The sequence below is a fragment of the Schistocerca americana genome, chromosome 1, assembly GCF_021461395.2.
Source record: "Schistocerca americana isolate TAMUIC-IGC-003095 chromosome 1, iqSchAmer2.1, whole genome shotgun sequence".
Lineage (NCBI taxonomy): Eukaryota > Metazoa > Arthropoda > Insecta > Orthoptera > Acrididae > Schistocerca > Schistocerca americana.
Genome location: NC_060119.1, coordinates 777,714,947 through 777,741,727, shown reverse-complemented (window position 1 = coordinate 777,741,727; position 26,781 = coordinate 777,714,947). Strand labels below are relative to the sequence as shown.

The 26,781-nt window shown below is 41.8% G+C and overlaps 1 protein-coding gene across 1 annotated transcript in view; it reads right to left on the bottom strand.

Annotated features, from left to right (window-relative positions):
- LOC124594154 (otoferlin-like) overlaps window positions 1-26,781 on the bottom strand; it is a 171,566-nt gene that overhangs the window by 142,179 nt on the left and 2,606 nt on the right. Inside the window, exons 3-4 of the mRNA XM_047132512.1 lie at window positions 17,103-17,222; window positions 3,685-3,846 (exon numbers count right to left, since the gene is read on the bottom strand). Of these exons, the coding sequence (XP_046988468.1) occupies window positions 3,685-3,846; window positions 17,103-17,222 (282 nt within the window). The remainder of the gene's footprint in view (window positions 1-3,684; window positions 3,847-17,102; window positions 17,223-26,781) is intronic.

Genomic DNA, 26,781 nt, shown 5'->3' with positions numbered 1-26,781 from the left:
AGTATTGTTTTTATGGTTCTAATGTTGAGACGAATTCTCCTTCAGTCTGATTAATCAAGTCTTGAGATGGAAACTGACACTCTTCAGACTTCTCTTCCAAATAGGAGAAAATGAATTCCTTTGCTTCATCGCAGTAAGTACTCTACTGTACAGCTTTTTGTAGCATTATTAATGGTGGGCTTCATCAGCTACTACTACATCAGTTCCCTCACGTAAGGTGGAAATGCGCTGAAGAACTTCCTGTGGCCATTGATCCCTTCGTGCATTGACAATATTGAGAACTGATTATTTCATGGACAGTTTTTTCACACAAAACACTCGATTGCGTCTAGCCAAAGGGAGTCTTTTTCCGTTTCTCCTCAATGTAGAAAATTACTGCAGAGAATGCAGTAATCTTTGAAATTGAAAACGTTCATTCAACGATGTAAGTAACGGTCAAGGCGCAGGCTGGGAAACCTCTTTCGGAGGTAAGTTGCTGTCAGCTTGTCATTATTTTATCTCGTTAGGTGTGAAGAATGAAATTGGATCCGCAGCTCGTGGTCGTGCGGTAGCGTTCTCGCTTCCCGCTCCCGGGTTCCCGGGTTCGATTCCCGGCGGGGTCAGGGATTTTCTCTGCCTCGTGATGACTGGGTGTTGTGTGCTGTCCTTAGGTTAGTTAGGTTTAAGTAGTTCTAAGTTCTAGGGGACTGATGAGCATAGATGTTAAGTCCCATAGTGCTCAGAGCCAATGAAATTGGACTTCGTTCACACTATTTACAAAATCAGAGCGTGCTGTAAGTTTACGCCTTGCACTCGACTCACGTAGTGTATTTACACCTTTCTCTTTCACTAACAACATTTCACCTTCACCTAGACTTTCAGCACAGATAAAGCACACACCCCGATATGAATCCGACATTTCGAAAGAAAGAGCACATTCTACAATACAGCACGAAAGTGCATTCACTGAGGTTAAATAGTAATTGACAAACTTTTCAAAACTCCAAGGGCTGTTCATTGGAAGGGGGGATGCTGGAGAGGGAATGAAGTGATACATGATGGCTTAAAGATGATATTACATCCAGGAATACTATTTATGACTGTGAATGGTATTTTCAGCTTCAAGTACACTTTTATTAAAATAGTTAACGCAACATTTCTCCTCATCTATAGGGAGTAATTAGACTTATTGTGTATGTACCTAGAAACAAATTAAATCCTCTACAGTACAGCGCATTGTGTGCACTAAAAAAAGTTATTAACGTGAAACCACTGACATTTCTAATGTTTTACGCTTTTTTGACATTTTTGTAGATTTCCACAGCATCGTATCTCAGTAGATGTTCTAAATTTTCCAACATGTTCTGTACGAAACATGGAGAAAATTTAACCATCTTTAAAACTGATACTGATATTTTTTGCCTAAAATGCAGCTGAAGCGAGCTACTCAGAAAAGACTGAAGGATGTGTCGTTTCTTAGCGGTTTTTTCAAGTTGGTGGATAGCACGCAAGGGGGAGATGGTTTCAAACTTGAATTTTTCGTGAGAAGGGTAATACATACGACATACATGAAAATCAAAATTACTCGATTTTTTTAAATGAAGCCCCTTTTCCAGAGTTATCTCTACTAGGATGAGAGACTTGTGTTCTGCAGAAGTGGACATTTACTGTCCTAAGGGAGAGCAGAGGTTGGAGGCAGAGGTTTACAATGCTGGAGGCGACAGACCTCCCGTAGTGTGGACTGAGCAGGCGGGAGGTTCCTGTCTGATGGACCAAAAAATTTCAGACTATCGTAAATGAAGAAATAACATCGGGAGCAAACAAGGCGAAAGATATCCCTTTTAGTGCGAAGGAAAGGACGGGATCACAAGTGATGGTCACGAATTGAATTTTCTCATGGGAAGCACCACGGCACTCTTCCTGCTGAATAGAAAAGATGAGTTTTTTATTGCTGGAGTAGGGAAGGGAAATGGGAACTTCTAGAAAATCTTGTAAAAGGAGTACGAACTTCAGGTGGCTGGCTGGCAGATTCATGATCCATTTAATGGCAGGTAATGTTTTTGCAGTGGCCCCTGGAAATCATTGCCTGAGGGCAAATGTAAACGCAAAGTGTGCAGTAGGAAGTGGGGTGTGGCATGGAGATACACTTCCCTCTGGGGCTCGACTGAGGGCACTTTCGTGCCGCGATCAGTCGAGGCCCGTTCCCCCGGGAGATCGATCTAGAGATTTCGCTGGTGAGAGAAACAAGGGGGCATTTTACAAAATTTTGCTTTCTACACTGAGAGCGCGTGAAGTCGTGTCTCTGTGACAGACGTTTCATTCAGTTTACCCGGCTGACGAGTCTTCAGCTCTCTATGGAGTCTGACACACACTGAAATGGTTCTTAACGGGAGACTACTTGGTTGGAATTTCTGTTTCTGGCTAGTGAGCAAATGTAAATCTTGAATCGTAATTTCAGCACTAGGAGATTGTGGTCGGCACATTGTATCCTCTGTGTAGGCAGAGAATTGCAGGTACGTCACGTACGTCAACTGCACAGTGGCCAATGTCCCAGAGAGCAGATCATCGGAGCAGTACAGTTTCTGTCTGTACTTCAGTACGTGATATGCACACTTTGGCTTGGCTTATAGCGAAACACTCACAGTAAATGTGTTGAGTTCCATTTGCTGGTCCACCGAGCGCTGTCAGAAAATACCAGCCCGGAGGTTTCCCTCCGGTAATCAGTATCAGTCTACTTGTGGTTCAAATGGCTCTGAGCACTATGAGACTTAAATTCTAAGGTCATCAGTCCCCTAGAACTTAGAACTACTTAAACCTAACTAACCTAAGGACATCACACACATCCATGCCCGAAGCAGAATTCGAACCTGCGACCGTAGCGGTCACGTGGTTCCAGACTGTAGCGCCTAGAACCGCTCGGCCACACCGGCCGGCTAGTCTACTTGTGTTTGACTAATAAAGGGGAGGAGGAGAGAGGGGAGGAGATGGGGTTTGATCTAAAGAAGGTCAAACATAGTTTGTGCTAATCTTAAAATTACATTAGGTATAGACTCTGACACTGTGTACTTCATATTTATACAATTCTTCACTCTCTATATGTTTTCTGAAAATAAATAGTCTACGGTACCCACGTTGTGATTCATTCTAGCAGCATTCCGATAGGAATGACGGGTATGATATGTTAAACTGAAATGCAGAAAACTAAAACACGATACTTATGGAAATCCCTAGGTATAAGTTGTTAACGCCAGGGTCATCTTAATCATTTGTTGTGTCAGAATTCCACTGTGGAGACAATATTAGGAAATCACATATACACACGGTATATGTTACAAACAATACGGGGGTTTGTAATGGTCTTATCAGACTTCCTTGGGGTACTCCGGATATTACGTTTACGTCTGTCGATTTAAGAGCGATGTGTTGAGTTTTGACTGTAAGGAAGCCCTGGCTCCTGTCGCAAATCTGGCCCGATATTTGCTAACTTCGCTTTTTTTTTTTTTCACTAAGTGGGAGTGCGGAATTGTGCCAAAGGCCAGGCCATCGTCTACAGCGCTACGGATCTCATGAAGGAACAGAGCGAGCTGAGTTGCGGAAAATCTCTGTTTGCGGAATCGGTGTGGATTTTTACTGTTGTAGATGCAGTCCGATCGCCTGACGTTTGACTAGCCGCGGCTGTACTTGCAGGTGTAGTGCTCGGCTCACCTGCAGCACCTCTGCAGAGAAGAGCAGATCTCCTGCGTGCAGCTGTGCGCGGTGCAGCGGCAGCCAACGCAGCGGAGGTGGCCGGTGGGGCTCGCCCTGCAGGCGCACCGCCGCTGACGTCAGCGCGCGGCCCACCAGTTCCTCACGTCGCTGCCCCACCACCTGGCAACGCGATCAGGCAGGCAGCAAGCCTCACACGTACAACAGTTGACTTTCAGAATATTTACTGTGAGCTTGTGCCACGGCAAGGTGAGAACTAGAACTGTTGATATTTTTAAAAATATCGTGAATCCGATATATCGATATTTAAAATAACGCTATTATCGACGCTCGATATATACAAAAACGTATTGATGTATCGAAGAAAACATATCGACGGACCAGCCTATAAAAACATCGGCTGCACATTGTAAACATATTGCCAGTTTTAAAGCTGTATATTTAAGTACTACTTTATTATTTATTAGATATTCTGTACTTCAACATGCTAGGAGCCTGCCTATCCCCCTTAGAGCAAGAACTGAAAGGAAAACGATACACATTCACGCTTGGCGATAACCATTTTGCTAACAATGGTAACAGCAAGTAAGTGGTACAATAAAAGGTGTCCTTCGTTCGGCTTCGTAACATATTGGATCTGTCTGGAACACTTAATGACGACTTCCCTGTTTTTTAATTTCTGCCAACGCCAGTGACCTAGAAGTCGTAATGTCAAAATTGCGCGGTGTAGTTAAACGTTTTAGTTTCTGTTGGTAGCGCCGAGCACCGATTACATCAGCATTTCCCCCCACACGTCTCTACTCGCCGCAAAGGCCAATCTTGTCATTTAGATTTTTGTTCATCATTTTCAGCAACTGTTTTAGAAGAATGCTGATATGAAGAAATAGCACACTTTTTAACGCAACAGTTTTGCTATTTCTTCACATCAGGAATCTTGTTATTCCATTCACACCGCAAACACCCCCAGTACAATCGGCCTTCTTCTTTGTGTCACCTATATTTGCTTCACACAGTCAAAGAGAAACACTGGACATGATGGAAGCTCAAAAAGTACTAAACTCCTTCACCGAGTGAAAGTAAAATTATGTTCTACTTCAGTTTCAAAAGGACTGTTTCAAATGTTACCAAAAATAACGAAAAAAGTATAAAATAAAAATATCGACGCTCCATATTGCCACTTCGATATCGAAATATCTTTATACTGTAGAATAAAATATCGACTATGTAGATATCGGGAGTTTTGGGAGGAACATCGATGCATCGTTATATCGATATTTTTCAACAGTCTTAGTGAGAACTATAGTGTAACTAAATATCAAGATAGTCACACCACGTCTCCTACCGCTAAGTTTGCTGCTAATCATATGTCTTATGTATTCTACGAGCATATTGATAGGTATTTAGTAAGATTGTCTATATTGTTTGTGGTTTTCTAAAGATGGAATTGTGTATTTAAGAGGTTAGTTAGTGTCCGTTTCATGTCGTGATCGCGCATTAACACTACGACGGCAGCATTTTCCGCGTAGCCGCCAAGCCAGAGCTGACTGCTATTGTCCACCAAGCGAAAGCCATCACGCGGTAGAAGCTCATGTCGGCCTGTGTTGACTGCTTATGGTCAACATCGATGTTATGGTAAACTACGTTCTAATAAAACACTCCGTTGAATATGAGAAGCGATTCTATTATCAATCAAGAATTCTAAAGTGAATGTCTGTGTGGAAGTAGCAAATCGAATTTGCATCTGATTTCCTCATGAGAATCTGCAATTCACAACAAAACAGTATAGATCGCAAGGCACGTATACTGTTATTATTATTATTATGTAATGATCGAAACCGATCACCTTGTCATTAACGTGCCTTACGATCTAGACTGTTTTATAATTGATTAAAAATAGTGCATTGCGATCGCAGACTTTATCCGTCAATGTTTTGAAACATAATTTTCCTAAGGAGAAGACTGATATTTTTGATGATTGAGTTTTGTTGAAAATATTGAAATTATTGAAGCTTGAAGTGAGAGAAGAGATAGTTCCCCGAAAGTCAACTTTTGAAAAGCCACGGGACTTTTTTTATAGGTACATAAGGAAGAGCCCCAACAAGCTATAACAAAAATTTAAAACCAATGATAACAATTGTTAGCGCGGTCGCTATAGGCGTCGATAAAGATATATTTAGCTCCGCCGGAAGGCAAATAACAAATGAAAATAAACTCCTTTCAGCCCGCATCTCGTGGTCGTGCGGTAGCGTTCTCGCTTCCCACGCCCGGGTTCCCGGGTTCGATTCCCGGCGGGGTCAGGGATTTTCTCTGCCTCGTGATGACTGGGTGTTGTGTGCTGTCCTTAGGTTAGTTAGGTTTAAGTAGTTCTAAGTTCTAGGGGACTGATGACCATAGCTGTTAAGTCCCATAGAGCTCAGATCCATTTGAACCATTTTTAAACTCCTTTCAATTTTTTTGTCAATTAATAGAGACACTCTGTCTATAGTTCTCGTGGAGAGAAGACGTATTTTTTTAAGATATGTGTGGTAGGCATTTGTGTTGTGTGAATAATAATTATTATTGGAACAAAACCAAGGAGCTATTCAGTTATCTTCCGCGCAATACGTAAACGTCATGTCACGAGTGCTGCCTGTGTATAAGGAAGAAGTCCGATAAATGAAAATTACATTACCTACACGGTCAAGAGTGATAAGTTTTGCGGCATCGGAAGAAGAAGCACCTAACAGGATTGTGTAGATCTCGACTACATGGAAGTAAGTTCACGTTAAAAGGAACTCAAAAGAGAGAAACTATAAAAGTCCAAAATTTGGACATTAATCGAAAATAATTGATTTCCATTAATCTCTTTATTTATGTACCCTTTATTATTACAATATTTATATACAAATTTGCACATATTATGAAGCTGGTGCTATGCAAATGGTTGAATTTTTTAAACTTTCTGGCAGATTGAAACTGTATGCGGGACCGAGACTCAAACTCGGTACCTTTGCCTTTCGCGGACAAGTGCTCTACCATCTGAGCTACCCATGCACGATTCACGCCCCGTCCTCACAGCTTTACTTCTGCCAGTATCTCATCTCCTGGTGGATGTTTCCAGGTCCCGAGTTCGAGTCTCGGTCCAGCACACAGTTTAAATCTGCAAGGAAGTTTCATATCAGCGCACACTCCGCTGCAGAGTGAAAATCTCATTCTGGGTTGAATTTTTGCCTCTCTCTACTTCCGATCTAGTAGAAAGTTAATTTAACCAAGTCACTGAAGTAGTTCAGATTCGTTCTGACATCCCATCTGGATAGGAAGTCTGAAAGCGTCAAGCTGACTTATTATAAGTACCTGATTCAAAGGTTTTGACAAGACGGCTGCTGATGTTTATATAACAACATCCAAAACGTGGTTGGGGGGGGGGGGGGGGGGGAGAGCAAGTGTAGTGCCACGAAATTACTCCGCTAGGTACAGAGACGGTGGGTTTTTATATCATCATTAAGTAACTTGAGCTGCGGAATAGTTATGTTTATATATTTCGTTCAGATGGATAAATTGGAACGCCGTCATAAGGTTCATTCTTTTGGATGGTTTATTACCATCTAAAATTCATCCAAAATTGGCGAAATCTAATAAAGAGCATGACCCCTCATTTTTGACAGTTACGAAACGAATGGCTCAATTTATTGGTAAGTGACTTTCTCATCCACGTAAATAACGGATGAAAACATCGAGAGTGTGCACAATACCAGACTCGACGTTGGATCATGGAGGACATGTGATACAGTTGAGTGCATATGCACAACAGAGGAAACAGCACTGTAATTTTACGTGAAAAATTAGCTAAAAGATAATTTGTGCAAGTGTGCAATATTTATTCAATTCTGATAAAAAGTAACTGCGGCATCGAATTTTTCTGCAATACTTGAACCATTTTAAAAACGAGTCAACTGATTTTGTATGTCATTTGTTCATTGTAGATGGAACATGGGCTCATCATGCTACGCCAGAAACGAAACAATGGACGAAAGTGCCGATTTTACCTCTTGGAAACAGTGACGCCAATACTTTCTCGGTTAGATAATTGATTCTCCTCCTAGCAGTTACCTGCAAATAGCACAATAAGAACTAGTGCAAAGCACACATGTCTTCTGGACCGAACGCTTGGAAAAATACTTAAGAAGACGCTTGGACTTGTAAAGTGGACTACCAATATTCACGGGACAATGCACCTGTCCACAAAGGTGCTATAAACGAATTTGTGGCTGAACGGCGTTTTGTGTCCAATGGAAAGGTTATGGTAGTCTTATATAGATGTGTTGCTTATCTTCCAAATTATCGCTTTAAGAATATGGAATGTGTTTTACTCGCTGGTTTTGAATGTAAATACCTCAAAAATCTATTTTTGGCATTAAGAATTATAGCTGCTGACTTGCAGCGGGAAGAAAAATTCCTTTCTCGAAATATTCCTTTTTCTTGCATCATGAACAAAGGAGTCATATAACGTGTGCACCGCTCTCCTCTTTGCTGGATGAAAGAGCCTTTTGATTTACTTTGATTCTTATAATCACTACAAATGTAAACAGCTAAACTGCTTCGCGTAAAGCTGCTGCAGTAGAGGAACAAGAAATTATCCATGAGTGGTACAGAAACGATGAGAGTATATGACACGTGAATACTGCTGTTTCGTGTCTCTTACAATTACATTTTATTACAACATTAGTAAGTAGACAAATACATGTAATTAATGATCCTGCTGTTGTTTTGTGAAAACTTTATCCGTTGCCACGACATTAGAAATATGGTTCAGAAGACAATACTCGTAAAAAAAAAACCTATACCGGATCATTTATTGTCCCAGTCAACAAAAAAGCTACATTGGTTGCCAAGCTGTCACGATGTAGGCCTAATGTCAAAATTATACTAGAGCAAAAGCTGGGAACCAGAACGAAAAATTCTCCCACCATAGCACAAAAAAGGTGAATATGTCCTAGGCAGAGTTATGGGTGTAAAAGACAGGAACTAGCTTTTCGACTTATCTGGCAGCTTCAAAAACATTTCAATCAAAACATCTTGACATATTCGTATCGCTTTACGAGTTAAACCTACTTTCCCAGAACACTGAGCTCCCTTAGCTACAAGTTGTGGGCACATCTGTATCATGCAATTTATAGACTTAAGCCCCTGATCCTGTGTCCAAAATCCTTAAGATTCGCTAGCCATCGTATATAATATTGTATGGCTCAAGAACATACATGTCATGGCTAAAAAACTTTTTCTGGGGGATATAATTTCTGATGGTGGATTTGTTCCTGGGGGGCGGGAGGAGGGGGTACGGCGCTAATTTTTTTTTTATTTCTGGGTGGGGAAGGGAGTTTACTTTTTTCCCGCAGGGATCATTTCTCCCTCAAACCCACCCCCTATTACGTATATGGTGTGTGGTGTAATAACAAATAGACACAAATGTATGGGCTTCTGGAGAGTGGGATTCATCTATAATAGGAAGTATCCAAGAGTGGAGATGCATCTATAACGGGAAGTACCCCAAAATGGGGGATTCATGCACCCTAAACTTTAATGACACGCTGTGTCATAGTGCACGACATGACAAATGTCATGTAGGATGACATGTGTTATTTTATACGACATGATATCATGTATCACACTACTTTAATTGACATGACGCATTATATTACATGCCATGAATACTAATACCAACAAGTAAAAAAGCACGAATCCGTCAAAATGTTTTAATTTAAATGCCTTCGAAGCTGACAGATAAGCCGAAAAGCTAGTTCCCTACTTTTACATTCCTAATTCTGCCCAAGACATACTCGTCTTTTTTGTGCTGTGACAGGAGCATTTGTCGTTATCGTTAAAATAAAAGCCAATGACATGTGCTGTTCAGACTTTCCCGACATAATAACTGGTTCAGTGGCTCACGGGCGTCGCGTCGGATATTGTTATGTCAGTTGCACAATATTTCAACGAGACAGCTGCTTACTGACGTGCTGCTGCAGTGGCTTACCAATATATGTGCTTACTCACCCAAATGCGTAGGCGCCCAGGAGTGGGATTATAACGTCATCGTAGACGAATCCTAGCGGACGTCGACATCCAGAGCACCACGCCGAAGAAACGAGCAACGGTCTACGCATGCTCGACGCGGGAAAAACGCGGCTGCAAGTCGCAGCCCAGCGCGCGCGACCAGTTTGTTGGCGCCCAGACTAAGTTTTCTGACTTCGATTCTCCGTTACTCATACTTATTTTGACTGCTTCCTTAATTATGGAGTCGCAATACTTGGAAGAGGACTAAAGGATCTTTGTCTTTTCGTATTAATGCTATGTCCCGTGTCAAGACAGTGTTCAGAAACAGCAGGCTTTTCTGGCTGACCTAATTTGGTGTGACGTCGATATTTTTCTTATCTATCTATAACAGCGCGACTCGTTTGGCCAATGTTTGGTTTCCCACACTTGTGGATGATTTTATATTTTCCTGGTCTCCTTAGACCTAAGTTATCTTTAATAGATCACAGAATCGTTTGCACTAGCCCTGGAGGACGGAAGATGTTTCTTGAATAGCCTGTCGACCTTAAGGGACACGCTATCAGCATAAGATGGGAATATCATCCCCGTAAAGTTCTTCGTACCTTCTGGCTGTTCTTAACTTTTAGGGCGCGCCGGTTGAAATGCATTTCGAATCTCCTTCTCAGAGTACCCGCTCTGGACAAACACAGAGCGAAGTTGGGTAAGCTCTCAAGGACTGAGAAAACCCTCTGATCGAAATGGGATGGGTGATGGCAGCTCGTAGCTCGTAGACATAGGCCAGCATGAGTCGGAGCACGTGATCCAAGGAAAAGTTTTCTTTTCTATGGACAATCACATCCAAGAACGGGAGGTCTGGATTTTTCTCCACTTCTGGTGAAACACATACTCGGATGGAAGGAGTTATGGTGTTCCAGAAATGAAGGAAGCCTTACTGTCCTATGTGACCATACCACAAAGGTGGTATCTCCAGAAATATTAAGGTTTCAAAGCCTCCGATTTTGTCCTCCAAGTCTTCCATAGAAAGGTTAGCTACTAGGGGAGACAAAGGGCCGCCCCGTAGCAACACCATCAATTTTTTTTTTAAAATATTGTTCGTTAAATAAAAATTAAGTGGAGGTCAAGTGTACGTTTGAAAAGATGTATGATGTACACAGGCGCCGACTCCATGGGGCTTCATGGGCCCCAAGCCCCCTCAAAAATTCGTTTGTGTGGGTGGAGCCGCCCCCCCCCCCTCCCCCACCCAATAATTTAATAAAGTTATTAGTAATATTATGCTTTGTAAAATCACAAAATTATGTTGGAATTTTTTTATTTTCCTTGTTTGACGATAGTTGCCTTTTAAAATACATTCAGTAATGAGTTAAAACAAATAATTATTACGGTAGTAGGCAGTTTAACTGAAAACGAGTGGTGTGAATCATGGTAGTGTTACGGTGCTGCGGGCGCACTTACAATTTGTCCCGGTGCGCAAACCTTCGGGTAATGTCTGGCGCCAGCGGGTCTGCGCTGCAGCCGCGGCGACATCAAAATAACTGGAGCAGAAGCGCCTGGAACCCTGTGCCTCGCGTCGCCTTGACGCTTCGAGACATTATGACGCCGCGGCTGTATAAAGCCCACCCTGCTGTCGCAGTCATTCAGTGTGGATAGTTTCGTTCAGTGCATGCTGCAGACGTGTTTAGTGTTCCGACTTTCATGTCTAGTGGATTATTTTGTATGACTATATTTTATTCGTTTACTTCAGTCTCTTAGTGTATTGTGAATTAAGTTTCCAATGGATAAATTTGTCACCAAAAAGGCGAGCTTGGAAGCTGATGATACTGCAAGTCAACCTTCAACAATTATTGTTTCATCAATTGCTTCGTCATCTTGAGGCGAAAACAGTTCACATCCGAAACATGGACAATCCGGTAAGGGAATATAATTTCAGAAGTCTTGGATGATCAAATATACATGGTTAGAATATGAAGCATCTCCCAAAAAAGTTTTTTGCAAATCTGGCAAAGAGGCAGATGCTGAAAATCTGTTACAATTTTCTTCAAAAAAAAAAAGAAGTTGCATTTACTTCCATAGGGTTTTCTAACTGGAAAAAGGCTTCAGAAAATTTCCGTCTTCATGAAAATACGTTTACTCATAAAGAAGGTGTTCTGAAACTAAATTCTGTCACTAACCGAAGTGTGGCCTCCCAATTGAATGCACAGTTAGATAGTGACATGAAGAAAGGCCGTTTAGCTCTTGAGACAATTTTTACTACCGTGCAATTTCTATGCCGACAAGGACTATATAATAGAGGGAACGAAGATGTAAACTCAAATTTTTTTCAATTGTTGGAACTCCGAAAGAATGGCACACCTGAGTGGACGTCACACGATATTCAAAATGAGATCTTTGATCTAATTGGAAAGTCCGTGTTGAGAAAGGTATTGGCTTCAATCAAGAAGACTGAATATTTTTCTATTATGGTTGACGAAGCAAGTGATTCTTTGATTCACGAACAAGTGTCATTTTGTATTTGTACTGTCGATGATTCCTTAATCATCAATGAAGACTTTATTGGGTTATACGAGACCCCCAACACTGAATCACAAACTCTGTTTAGCATTTTAAAACACGTTTTTGCTCGTCTTGAATTGTCAATGGATAACTTAAGTGGACAGTGCTATGATGGTGCCTCGAATATGTGGGGTAAGTTCAAAGGATTAAAAAAAGTTAGTTTTGGATATACAACCAAAAGCACGTTATGTGCACTGCACTGCTCACAGTCTAGACTTGGCAGTTGTAGACAGTCTCCGCCATCTTTCGTCTATGAGGGATATTATGGCTTTAGCCAAGGACTTAATAAACACCTAAGGGAATCCAACAAAAAGATGGGACTTTTCAGAAGCATACGTTGTGAGAGCGCCAACGACCAAGCTGGTCTACGACCTCTTTGCCCGACTCGATGGACTATGCCAGCTTCTAGTATTTTGAGAATATTGAAAAACTTTCAAGAACTCCTAGAGTTTTTGGAAACATTTTCTGCAGAGGACAAAACAGAGGCAGCTTACAAATGTGCAGGCTATCTTGAGTCAGTGTTACAACTTAGGATTTACTTCTTTTTACGTCTTTATTGCCATGCAATGAACCCAGTAGAGAATGTCAATGAAAAAATTCAATACCCTCATCTAGGTGTTGCTTATCTGGGAAAATATATGAGGGCTTCATTTGTACATTGAATGGAAGGTTCAAATGGCTCTGAGCACTATGGGACTTAACATCTGAGGTCATCAGTCCCCTAGAACTTAGAAATACTTAAACCAAACTAAACTAAGGACATCACACACATCCATGCCCGAGGCAGGATTCGAACCTGCGATCGTAGCGGTCGCGCGGTTCCGGACTGAAGCGCCTAGAACCGCTCGGCCACCGCGGCCGGCTTGAATGGAAGGCCTGATAGTTTTGAACACTTTTTGGAACTGTGTTTAAAAGAAAAATCTTCACTAGAGTTGATGATCTTTCACTTCCTCGGAATTGAAGTATACCAAAGAAGTATGAAAACAACGAAGCCAGCTCACCACACACTTTCAAAGCCCCAAAGGCATACTACAAAGCTATTTACATTGAAGTTTGTGAAATGGTGCAATCTTGCATTACTGAGTTGTTTGCTTCAACTGGACTCACGCAGGTCATTGCAGTTGAACAAGAATGCTTGGTTTTAGTAAACAGAGGTGAAACAAATTTAGAAAAATCAACTGAGTTTTTCAAAAATGACCTAGACATTGAGAGACTGCGCTTACAGTTGAATATGTTAGGCGATATCGCTAATAAAAAACAACTGGTCTTAAAAAACATGCGTGATGTAAGGAAGTACATTACACAAGTGCCTGCAGTTGGAGAAATGTTATGTGAAGTAGTGGAGTGAATTAAGCTTCTCCAAGTAGTTCCAATCACGACAGCAACAACAGAACGGTCATTTGGCGCCCTTAGACGACTGAAGTCATATCTCCGATCAACAATGGGACAGAAGCGATTGAACAACTTGGCTGTTCTTGATGCCCACCGAGATGTTTTGGAAGAATTGGATATCCGACCAGTCATCAACGACTTCATATTCAGTAATCCATTCAGGCGGTCGACATTTGCACATTTGTAAAGACACTCTAGCCCTAATAATGGCTTTTAGAACAATACTAAAAATCGTTATAAAATAGAGAATTAAATACAAACATAATGTTAAATTTTCAGTTTAGAAATATTAGTGCTAGTTTATTACTGTATTACTATAGTACTGTACTAGTTATTTTCAAATACTTAAATATTTTTAGGGTTTAAGAGCCAGTTAACACCCGCTATTTACATACGTTTTGACCGAAAGTATTAGGCATACTGTATTAACTTCATTAACTGTATTAAAGCATTAACTTTGAGATATTGTTTTATTTAATGAACCCTGAGCCTTATTCAAAGTAACTTTAAATTAGTTATTTCACTTATTAATCAAAGCGCTATTACTGTGCGGCAGCAATATTTTATGTTTTACTCTTTTAATGATAGTTTAGGGTTTATTTAAATATAATTTCAGTCTTTTCAGAGCTATATATTCACTGCTCTGTAATAGTCCATAAGCATCATATTTACTGTAAATTAAATTAGCGTTTTACGAAAATACCGAGTGTGTTTATGTTTTGTTTCTTTTTTCAAAACCAAAAAATGTGTCAGGCCTGTCGAGTTTCCCGAAGCGTCGAGTTATCGAGAGTCCAGTTTTCGGGGTTCTAAGGTTGATCATATGACTCTAAAATGCTTTAAAAACAACTTAAAACTCAGTATTTTTCATCTAAAATTTTAAAAATTTCCCGGGGCATGATCGCTAGTATGCCCCCCGCCCCCCAATATTTTTTATAAGTCGCCACCCCTGGAGATGTAAGCTTTGATCTTAGGAGTTGTAGTGACTCCACCAGAAGAACTCATTGTGAACAGAGAGACCACATAGAAATCCACAAACACGTAAGTTGGTTCCCGCGTTGTGCATGCAAAGACCGTGGCCTGTTTCCCCGTCAGGAGGCGACGTCCGCTGTGATTCACCCCTTGGCGCCCGCGCTTTTTTAGCGAGCCACTGGTGCCAAGGATTTGTTCTTGGTTGGAGAAATGGAATGAGCCCACTCAGACTTGCAAAACAACTTTTTTTGTTGTTGTGGATATCTGTATTAAATACGAGGTGATTTGTCTGATTATTACATCTCCTTCCTGTATTGGACTTCATTGGCAAATACACACTTATTTTTAGATGTTACATAGGGGTGGTTCGTAATCCAATGAGTGTAATGAGCAGTGACGAATGAGAAGTTGCAAGGCATTGATGAAATATCAACCGCTCTACAGATTGCTCTAAACAACCTAATTTTGTTTTCTTCAGATAATCTGTTAAATAAACCATCTTCATGCTGCGGTATTAAACAATAAAACTTCAAGTGGCTGCATGGTATCACGGACATTCCTACTAAAGTTGTTCAGCCAGTGCCAACTCAGAATATTAAAATACAACTAAAAATACTTGCATAAAACATACGCAATGTATATCATAAGTAATAGCGTCAACGCAAACAGACGAAAGTACACGATAACAGAAGCAAAAAGTCTCAGTAAATATAGGCCCTAAACCGCATATCTTACAAGCTATCAACACTTCATAACCTTCGATACTGTGGAACAAATCTTATTTACTGCAAGCTCTTTGCTTTCCATGGACCAAAATGAGAAAAAATGTCCATTGAACATGGGGTCAGAATTTCATACCTTAAGAGCTAAAATCACTTGTTCAGTAAAAGAAATATGTTTCACAGTAGTGAAGATGAAGAAGTTCTCACAGCTCTTAAGGTTGGAGGCCATGGTTACTGGACTTTTTTTCGTGTTTGGCTCCATACTACCAACTCTCAAAATATCGAAAGTAAGAGCTTTCATAAGAAGAGATTTTTTTCACAGTATCGAAGATGAAGAAGTGCTAGTAGCTCATAAGGTATGCGCTTTAGAGCTCATGTGTACTGAGAGTTTTTTGCTTCTAGTATCGTCTTCATTCAACTGTACGCGTTTACGCTATTAATTACGACACACCCCGTATACATGTAACACTCTGGGGTTTATTGAGAAAGCAAGCGCTGCCTCTTTTGAAAATAACAACTTCCTTAGGTTTATATCTTATCCCGAAATTAACCATGGAAATATCTTACACTTTTATCCAAATCGAACACTTCCACAATAACGAGGGGTGGATGTTTCTTGATGAATTTTCCGGAAGAGCAGCATACGACCACATCATGGAAGGGTAGCGTCTGGTCCCACACCGGATCCAGTTTTCCAAACTGCACCTGGTTGAACAAGAACAGTTTTAGATATCAAGAGCTCCAAAAATCAATCATAAAACAAGAGCAATATCAAAAGGCACAAGAAAACGTGTTTCGAGTCCAGTGTACAGCTTTAATTTTGTGAATAGTATAAGACTTAGGTACAAACAGAATAGTGTTTAGAAAAATCGCAAATGAGCTTAGAAAACATTAAGAACTGATTTAAGAAGCCAGTCTCAAAAGACTTCCCTGCAAGGTCTTTACTTGAATAATATGCTATTTATTGTGAGATACTGTGAGATATTTGCTCGTCTTGTTATACATTAGACTTTTAACAAGACCAAGTAAATCCTACTGATCGATAATTTTCAGACAGTATTACACACACCACATAAATACATGAAAGCACTCGTGCAGAAGCGATATGACTGCCAAAGATGAAAATCCATTCGCTTGAGGGTCCCATTGCTATTCAAAGAGAAGTGAGAAATTAGAAAGTTTTTAGAATCCAGATGACATCCTCGATGAAGACTAACAGCGCCACTGTGGAGTATGTTAGCAGTCGATATTTGTTGGATGTGTTCTCTTTTATTTCTCTCTCTTATAGCAAAGTATTAGAAATTGGAGTTGTTTGTGATTAAAGACTGGAATTATCAAGCTTTTCACGATATTCTTCAACTGTGTTTGATTCCATATACCATACTATAACCTCACAAAAAGCAACTCTCTACTATTTCCTTAGTACATACATGACAAATTCCTGAAGATGGCGAAATATCACTATAGTTAAAATCAAAGGTGCTTCAGAAACCGAAATATCAGTAAATATATTCGTGACCGGAACGATATAATCAATAACCTTCATCACTTCAGTATGTTAGTATTTTGTGTTTCAGGTTGAATCAGGAACACATAAGAATAGGTAAAGCAGTACAAGGTCATGGCGTAGGCAGTACATTGTACTACAAGCTATCGTCCTGGCAGATACACACTGATTTTTGGATGTTACATACGGGTGGTTCGTAAACCAATAAGTGTAATAAGCAGTGACGAATGAGAAGTTGCAAGGCGTACCTCAGTCTGCAAAGTGTGTCCTCCAGCGATGGTAACCCTGACAAAAGGGTCGCACAGGCCGGATTCGTCATCTCCGGGGAAGAAGCGGCCGCCATACACGTGTGCCAGTCCCAACAGCGTCTGCAACACAGACATCACACTAAGTGGATTTGCTAGATAAATGTCTGCGTATTTCTTAAATTTTGAAGTACTTTGTTTGCGCCTTAGAGGAGGAATAAGGGTTGGATTGTTTGGGGGGAAGAGACCAAACAACGAGGTCATCGGTCTCATCGGATTAGGGAAGGACGGGGAAGGAAGTCGGCCGTGCCCTTTAAAAGGAACCATCGCAGCATTTCACTGGAGCGATTTAGGGAAATCACGTAAAACCTAAATCAGGATGGCCGGACGCGGGATTGAACCGTCGTCCTCCCGAATGCGAGTCCAGTGTGCTAGCCACTGCGGAGGAATAAGGCACAAACGACGTAGTGGTTCAGCTAATAAAGAAAGAAACGAAGATAATCTCAACCTGCATTAACGACAGTACCACAAACTGAGAAAATATCATGAATATAACAATGCGTATTTTCAGAAGAACACTGTTTTGCGCTTTTATGATTTCCCATTAAGTCCAAGTTTCCGGTGAACCATCTTCACTGAAGTGAGTAGTAGCACGGAACACAGTTCCTTCCATGTACGAACGCCTCTTCTTAGATATATTACATCATATACACCGGAGTAGAAAGCAGTGGATAGTATAGACAGAAAAGTTTTCTGCTTCCGCATAACCAATAAAACCGAATTTGATCCAGATGTATTTTCGTCGCCTTAGAACCTATCAACGACAATATATCGATCCGGCCCTTTCCTGCCATCAATTTAATTAATCCTGCGTTGTTTACATTATGATAGTTTGTAATTCAGGATGTTTCGCAGTATTGTTGAATTCTTCCATTTGCTTTATAAACATAGCAGCTATAATTATATCCAGGTTGTAGACGTGATTTTCATATTGATACAACCAAAGAGCTGCACAAGTTTAAAGAGATTTTTCAGTTTAGGACAACGTTTCATCTAGATTTTTCCACGGAATACTGTCCTAAGCTCTACGCTTCCATCTCATACCTCTAATAATTCACAAACTAGGTATTTTATTACCTCCTGGAATGGAGGAAATAACTTTATTGGCACATCGACCACTGATTTTGGAAATTTGTGGTAAGTTCCTATGGTACCAAACTGCTGAGGTCATCGGTCCCTGGACTTACACACTACTTATTCTAACTTAAACTAACTTACTCTAAGGACAGCACACAGACCTATGCGCAAGAGAGGACTCGAACCTCCGACGGGGGAAGCCGCGCGAACCGTGGGAAGTCGCCTCAGATCGCGCGGCTATCAGCGCGGTTTCGTCCACTGATCCGCTTGGCTATGCAACGACAACTTCCATTTACTTTTCCTTATATCATTACAGTTATAACTACATCTTCCAATCCATCTGGTCCATTACCCATTTGTTTTTGCGTATCTCCCATAGTATTGCAATTCTGTATTTCTCAATGGCTTGCTCAGTAATCCTTACTTTTGAATGGTTTACCATTAAAAGTTGGTGTCTTTTTGCCATAAGTCAAAACTGGTAATATACACTGCTTATACCATTGCCTTCAACTATCTTTCCTGTCCACTTCGGTAGCTGCGCTATGAGCGTGCACACCCACGCACGCGCACGCACGCACACACACACACACACACACACGCACACACACACACAAACACACACACACACACACACACACACACACACACACACACAGATATAAAGCGAACAGAAATGACCAGCCTTTAGTTTCCAGCACATACTTAGTTAGGCTGGTAACATGTACGTAAACAAACTGCACAGGAAGACACACAGAGTGGAGACACAGTAGTTACGACTTCAAATCACAGTTTTCGGCGAAATATCTACAACTACTGACAGAAGACTAATACTGTTCCACAATAATTAGTGCAAACAAATTTTAAATTGTGAAGGAAAGACTTCGTAAAATAAACGCGCTTGTGTTTCGTAAGTGAAGTTATAAGGCGACCTCCAGAATGTGACCAGGTGAGAGGAAACGCAGATGCCAACCAAAAACGCGAGTAACTGTAACAACTTATTTACGTATGAAATAAGTGGTGAGCTGCTTTATAATCTACAAATCTCGCATATCAAAACAGAACTGTATCATTCTACTTTCCACAGAAGATGCCTTAAAGTTAAAGAGGAAACGCGCCTGGAAGAAATTAAATACACTGTAGCAAGAAAAGGCGGTTTTTATTTGCAAAACGAATATTACTGTGCTTGCTGCGGATGATGGCCATGCAAACAAATTTGTTATTCACGCCTACTTGCCCAGTATCCGGTATTTGAGAATGAGAGCACTTACACAGTTGCAAGAAACTTTACACATAATTTCAAACCTTTGCGAAACTTTTACTCGCAGACAATTCCCACAAAAAGATGAAGGTAAAAAATTTCGTTGCTTACTACATTTCTGCTACTCACGCATTAAAACTGTCACATGAAGCACGACGTTTAAATTTACTAGTTCTTTACTACTAACTCCACTCAAAACATACTTTGCAGACAGTATCCATACGTGCCGCTGAATGTACTAAAACAGTAAATCATTGTAAGACACATAGTTAAGGAGATTCGACGTCATAAACAGTGCGGTGCGCGAGAAAGTGCTGCATCTTGCATGACGTTTTAATCTACTAACTCTCTTCACAACACATTTCTCAGACAGTAGACACATATACTCCTGGATGTACTTCCAAAATTATATCACTGCGCAGCACATAAATCAGAACATACGATGTCATAAACACTAAACAGGGTGAAAATGGAAATTCGCTAGACGTACAGGTGAAGTATGTGTACAAAAACGCGCAGAATATGTTAAATACCAGTGAAATACACTGGCGGAAAGAAATCACAACACCAATAATTAGTTAATGCAGAATAATGAAATACTTGGCATAATCTTGTCTAGGTAACATATGTACGTGATTAACATCGCAAGATCAGAGTTTAATGTAAGTGCGTCATACGTCAATGCAAGTGTGAAACTCTGGTACATCAAAAACCGGCGTAACCGTTAGAAGGTTGAATGCAAGCATGCACACGTGCACGCATTGTGTTTTACAGGTGGCGGATATCAGTTTTTGGGGATGGATCTCCATGCCTGATGCACTTGGTCGGTCAGTATAGGGACGCTTAATGCTGATTGTGAACGACAATGGAGTTGTCGTCGATGATGTCCCATATGTTCTCGATTGGGGACTGATCTGGTGATCGAGCAGGCCAAGGCAACACGTCGGCACTCTGGGGAGCCTGTTGGGTTACAAAAGCGGTCCTGGGATGAGCGTTATCGTATTGGAAAACACCCCTAGAATGCTGTTCATAAATGGCAGCATAACAGGTCGAATCATCACACTGACGTACAAATTTGCAATCAGGGTGCATGGGATAACGATGAGAGTGCTCCTGCTGTCATACGAAATCGCACCCCAGATCATAACTTGAGGTGGAGTTCCACTAGACCAGCACTCAGACAGACTGGTTGCAGGTCCTCAAATGGGCGCTTCCTGACCAACACGCAGCCATCACTGGTACAGATTCAGAAACAGCTGTCATCAGAAAATACAACTGACCTCCATCCCGCTCTCCAGCGAGCTCTCGCGCGAAGCCATCGAAGTCTCGAATGGCGGTGGTTTGGCGTCAGTGGAATGCGTCTGGCTAGGAGATGTCCTCATAGTAACTGACCTGTAACAGTTCGTTGTGTCACTGTAGTGCCAACTGCTGCTCAAATTGCCGCTGCAAATGCAGTGCAATGCGCCAGAGCAATACGCCGAGCACGACAGTCTTCCCTCTCGGTAGTACCATGTGACAGTCCGGAACCCGATCTTCTTACAACCGTACATTCTCGTGAGCGCCCTACCAGCAGTCATATTTATTGGCTACATTCCTGTCAAGTCTATATGCAACATCACAGACGGAACATCCAGCTTCTCGTAGCGCTATTACGCAGCCCCATTCAAGTTCAGCGAGGTTTTCATAATGGCGTCTTTGTCACTTTAGATGCATGCTTGGCTAACATCAACTCACAACGTCCAATCTCAAAGGTAACTAACGCTCACGACCGTTACAGCTTGTATTTAAAGGAATCCTGGTTTGTATCCTCATAGTGGTGATACTAGCACCACTCTTATGTAACTGGCGCGAAATATGTATAGACATCATCTTTCAGATGTAGAAACACGCTTGCCAACTTTCGTTTATGACGCGCAGCTGCTTCTTGGTGCTACGATTTTTTTCGTCAGTGTTTATTCGACATGTGCGTATGCCAGTAAAGCCACGAGTAAGAAGCTCCTCATAAATTCCTGGAAGGATTTCAGTCAAATTTGCTAGACATATTAGTTAAAATACTATAGGGATACGATTCAATAGCCTCTTACTGAGGTGAGCGTGACAATGTGGAGAGAGAAGGAAGGACGAGGAAATGGACAGACAGCAGGGAAAGGTGAAGACAAGCACGGATAGGACGAGGAGGAGATGAACAGCGATAGGGGGAAATAGATACAGAGGGCGGGCAAGGAGGTGGACAGAGAAAAAAGGAGAAGATAGACAGAGATAGGGGGAGGAAGAGACTGGCACAGGGATGGGGGAGGAGGAGATGATGAGGCAGATACGGAGGGCGAATGGACCGAGAAAGGGAAGGAAGAGAGGAAATGGACAGAGAGTGTGGGGAGGAGACTGACAAAGAGAGGAGGAGGAGAAGATTGATTTAGAGGGAGAATGAGGACATTGAGAGAGAGAAGAGGGAATAGGAGACGGACTTATAGAAGATTGGTTTAAACAAATATCCGGGAAACACCAGGATTCTCAGCTAGTTTTTTTAATATAAATTGAAGATCAGTAGGAACTGATTTGTAACAACGCAACAGTGTGACATTCAAATTAAGTTTAATCAGTTCCATCTGTTCTTAAAGACGTATAAAAAATTTTCCTTGTGACTGTGCCTCAATCACATGAACTGTAAATACATGTCTTAACCAATTTTGAGTTTACTATGATTCTGTTATATAAATTCTTTGGTTTTAAACTCATTAACAAAAAGTAACTTCTTTTCTGCATGACAACAACGTTGTGTGACTGATTACCAGTGAGAACCGTATTCGAATCTCAGCTGCAGACTGCAGCACACATACTGCTCATCCTAAGACATTACGTAATTTTTCGGTCGCTGCACGTTTTTCCCAACGCTTAGCAGAAACATGTTAAAGACGCCGTCTACCGGTTGATGGTGACGATAGTTAAAAACCGAAACTTGTAATGGCTGAAATGAAAATTCGTGAATAATTCGGAAATATAAATGAAACAATATTGTTTCAGAGACCTTTTCAAGTCTCAAACATCTACAAGTTATACATATAGACTGAAGCAAGGAACGAAAATTTGTATCAATGTCGGGATTCGAATATGGGTCTCCTGGCCGCTAGGCAGATGCCCGAACCACTACGCCAACCTGGCGCAGTGGCTTCGCACAACTGCACAGACTACCTGAGGACTCCGCCCTCCTCAATGAAAATTCTCATTCACGCCGCAGACCACTTGTTAGTATCCCCAAACTCGAACAGCATTGCAGAGGCTCTCCATCTGTACTGGAACAGCACCTCGGCATCGAATGAAACGGGGATCATACCTGAACCCCAGGTGTTGGTACAGTAATCATATGAAACTATATGGTTGCAGAGATCTTTTAAAGTCTCATAAATCTCCTTAGTCAGCGGGAGGCTCGAGTTGGAATCCTGGGTTTGTTTAGTGCAAATTTTCATTTATTTCAGTCCTCATAAATACACTAAGTGATCAAAAGTATCCAGACACCCGCAAAACATAAGTTTTTCATATTATGTTCATTGTGATGCCACATACTGGCAGGTTCTCCTTATCAGCGACCTTGAGAGAGGACAGGTTACTTTCTCACCTACTTTTCGCATACGGAAAATTATTAAAGATTTTGTTACAACATGATGCACCTTGAGCGAGACTTAAGAAAGTTAAGGCCTGAGCAGATGATGATGGAGTCTGGTAGGGCGCTAAGAGCATGAGATATTTTTGATTCTTAGCTCGTAGAAACAACTTGTCAGGAGTTGAAAGCAATTAGGGACGAGCCTGTCCCTTAGTAAATCTTGCCGGACAGGCCCACAGCCATACACGGCAGACAGGACAGCCCCTCATCGAGACAGGACTCCAGCAGAACAATGCCATGCTACCTGCCGAATGCCAGCAGAAGCCTGGCCTGAGGTGACAGTGTGAAGGAACGCATCTACACAGTGAGTTATAAACGGGGCAGTGTGTGCAGAGCCATGTGTAATAAAAATTCACATGTTATCATGTTCGCTGTTAGTGCAAATAGGCCAGTGAACCACTTCCATTGGCCACCATAGTTGTATAAGAAACACTGGCGTCTCAGAAACGTTTAGAGATAGAATCTTTAATACACCGCATAGCTAGGACTAACAAGCTCCAAGAAACAGGCGAATTAGATAAAGATCTTTGAGATTGTATCTGTTCGCTTGTTGCCCTGGGAAGTAACATGACTTTGAACAATCATCACTTCCCCCTCTGAAAAAACTTAAAAAAAGCCAGTAATTGGCGGTTTCTTTCTTTTTCTTTCACAGTCGCAGGTTTCTTAACTTTTGCCCTGTTTCGACATGAGTTTGTGCTGTCGTGTGGGAGGGGAGATTTAGAACCTCTAGAGCCCAGTGATTGGCTCAAGAGGGTGAAGGCGGTTTTTTTTTTTTTTTTTTTTTTTTTTTTTTTTTTTTTTTGGGAGAGCTGCGAAGCACTCGGGTGCAGGACTTTGGTCTGGCAAGCTCTTCTGGTCGAAACTCTGGCATGTGTGGCTGGTACTTGGGACCTATCCTGGGACTGACTTCATTTGCGAGTAGTTTAGACTGGGGAGCCTGTGGTAATGTTCTTACTGTACAGACAGTGTAACTTCAAACATCTCGGACTACTCGATTGCCGAGAGCACACTTATTCCTTTTTTGTTTACCCGTCTTGATGTTTGGTATCCTTGTGCACTCTGTTGTATAAGTGAGCCAAATTGTTCCTTAGTACGACCAGCGAAAGGGTGTCACACACTGAAATCTACAGCGATTTCAGGGCTCTGGTAGAGAGTAAATTGCGACCCTTCTGCCTGATCGACAGACCGTGAGATTTTTGCATTTCTTTCGCGGCCGCGATCGATTCTGAGCTGCCGCCCCAACGTCTCACCTCCTCCGCGCACATCTCGCCAGCTGCAAGTTACATCGCCGCACAAAGTAAACAGTGTAACGTACTGCCACTCTGTCATTGACAGGGCGTACAGATCTCAATCGCCACTTGCTCTCCGCTGCACCTATGTAGAGAAACGTCAGTAGATTTGATCAGCCGAAGTCTGCTCAGCGTCAGATTAATTCAGATTTCGTTATCCATATTTTTAGGGCCGGAATACTTGACTCACTCCACTAGTTAAACTATCTCTGCCACCCAGGATCCATGTGCAGTGTAGTCTTAAATCACCTGTTAGTTGTTTACGGTATGCAATCAATAACTTGTTTAGCATAATATATGTCTGTTTTGGGAAAATAAATGTTGTTAATACACTAAATTTTGCCTACATTCTCAATCACTTAAATAGCCTCACCAAAGTTACCTTTCAACCTCAGCAGTCATTAGACACCGTGAGAGAGCAGAATGGGGCGCTGTGCAGAACTCACAGACTTCGAAAGTGGTCAGGCGATTGGGTGTCACTTGTGTCATACGTCTGTACGCGTGATTTCCACACTCCTTAACATCCCTAGGTCCACTGTTTCCAATGTGATAGTGAAGTGGAAACGTGAAGGGACAGTTACAGTACAAAAGTGTACAGGCCGACCTCGTCTGTTGACTGACAGAGACCGCCGACAGTTGAAGAGGGTCGTAATGTGTAATAGGCAGACATCTATCCAGACCATCACACAGGAATTCCAAACTGCATCAGGGCCCACTGCAAGTGCTATGACAGCAAGGCAGAAGGTGAGAAAATTTGGATTTCATGGTCGAGCGGCTGCCCATAACCCACACATCACACTGGTAAATGCCAAACGACGCCTCGCTTGGTGTAAGGAGCGTAAACATTGGACGATTGGACAGTGGAAAAACGTTGTGTGGAGTGTCGAATCACGGTACACAACGTGGCGATCCGCTGGCGAATGCCCGGTGAATGTCATCTACCACCGTGTGTAGTGCCAACAGCAAAAATTCGGAGGCTGTGGTGATATGGTGAGGTCGTGTCTTTCATGGAGGGGGCTTACACCCCTTGTTGTTTTGCGTGGCACTATCACAGAACAGGCCTAAGTTGATGTTTTAAGCAACTCCTTGCTTCCCACTGTTGAAGAGCAATTCAGGGATGGCGAATGCATCTTTAAACACGGTCGAGCACCTGTCCATAACGCACGGCGTGTGCCGCTGTGGTTACACAACAATAACATCCCTGTAATGGACTGGCCTGCACATAGTCCTACCCTGTATCCTATAGAACAGATTTGGGATGTTTTGGAACGCCGACTTCGTGCCAGGCCTCACCGACCGACATCGATACCTCTCCTCAGTGCAGCACTCCGTGAAGAATGGGCTGCCATTCCCCAAGAAACCTTCCAGCGCCTGACTGAACGTATGCCTGCGAGAGTGGAGGTTGTCATCAAGGCTAAGGGTGGGCCAACACCATACTGAATTCCAGCATTACCGATGGAGGGCGCCACGAACTTGTAGGTCGTTTTCAGCGAGGTGTTAGGGTACTTTTGGTCGCATAGTGCACCCAAAGACTGGAAAGTTGCACAGGTCACAAAAAATATTCAAGAAATGTAGTAGGAGTAGTCCAGTAAATTACAGGCCCATATGGTTAACGTCGATATGCAGCAGGATTTTAGAACATATATTGTGTTCGAACATTATGAATTACCTCAAAGAAAACGGTCTACTGACTCACAGTCAACATGGGTTTAGATAACATCGTTCCTGTGAAACACAAGTAGCTCTTTATTCACATGAAGTGCTGAGTGCTATTGACAAGGGATTTCATATCGATTCCATATTCCTGGATATCCGGAAGGCTTTTGACGCTGTACCACAGAAGCTGCTCGTAGTAAAATTGCGAGCTTATGGAATATCGTCTCAGTTATGTGACTGGATTTGTGACTTCCTGTCAGAAAGCTTACAGTTCGTAGTTATTGACGGAATGACATCGAGTAAAACAGAAGTGATTTCTGACGTTTGCCAAGGTAGTGTTATAGACCCTTTGATATTCCTTATCTATATAAACGATTTGGGAGACAATCTGAACAGCTGCCTTCGGTTGTTTGCACATGACGCTGTCGTTTATCGACTAATAAAGTCATCATAATATCAAAACAAACTGCAAAACGATTTAGAAAAGATATCTGAATGGTGCGAATAGTGGCAGTTGACCATAAATAACGAAAAGTGTGAGGTCATCCACGTGAGTGTTAAAAGGAATTCGTTAACCTTTGGTTACACGATAAATCAGTCAAATCTAAAGGCCCTAAATTCAGCTAAACACCTAGGAATTGCAATTACCAACATCTTAAATTGGAAGGTACACAAAGAAAATGC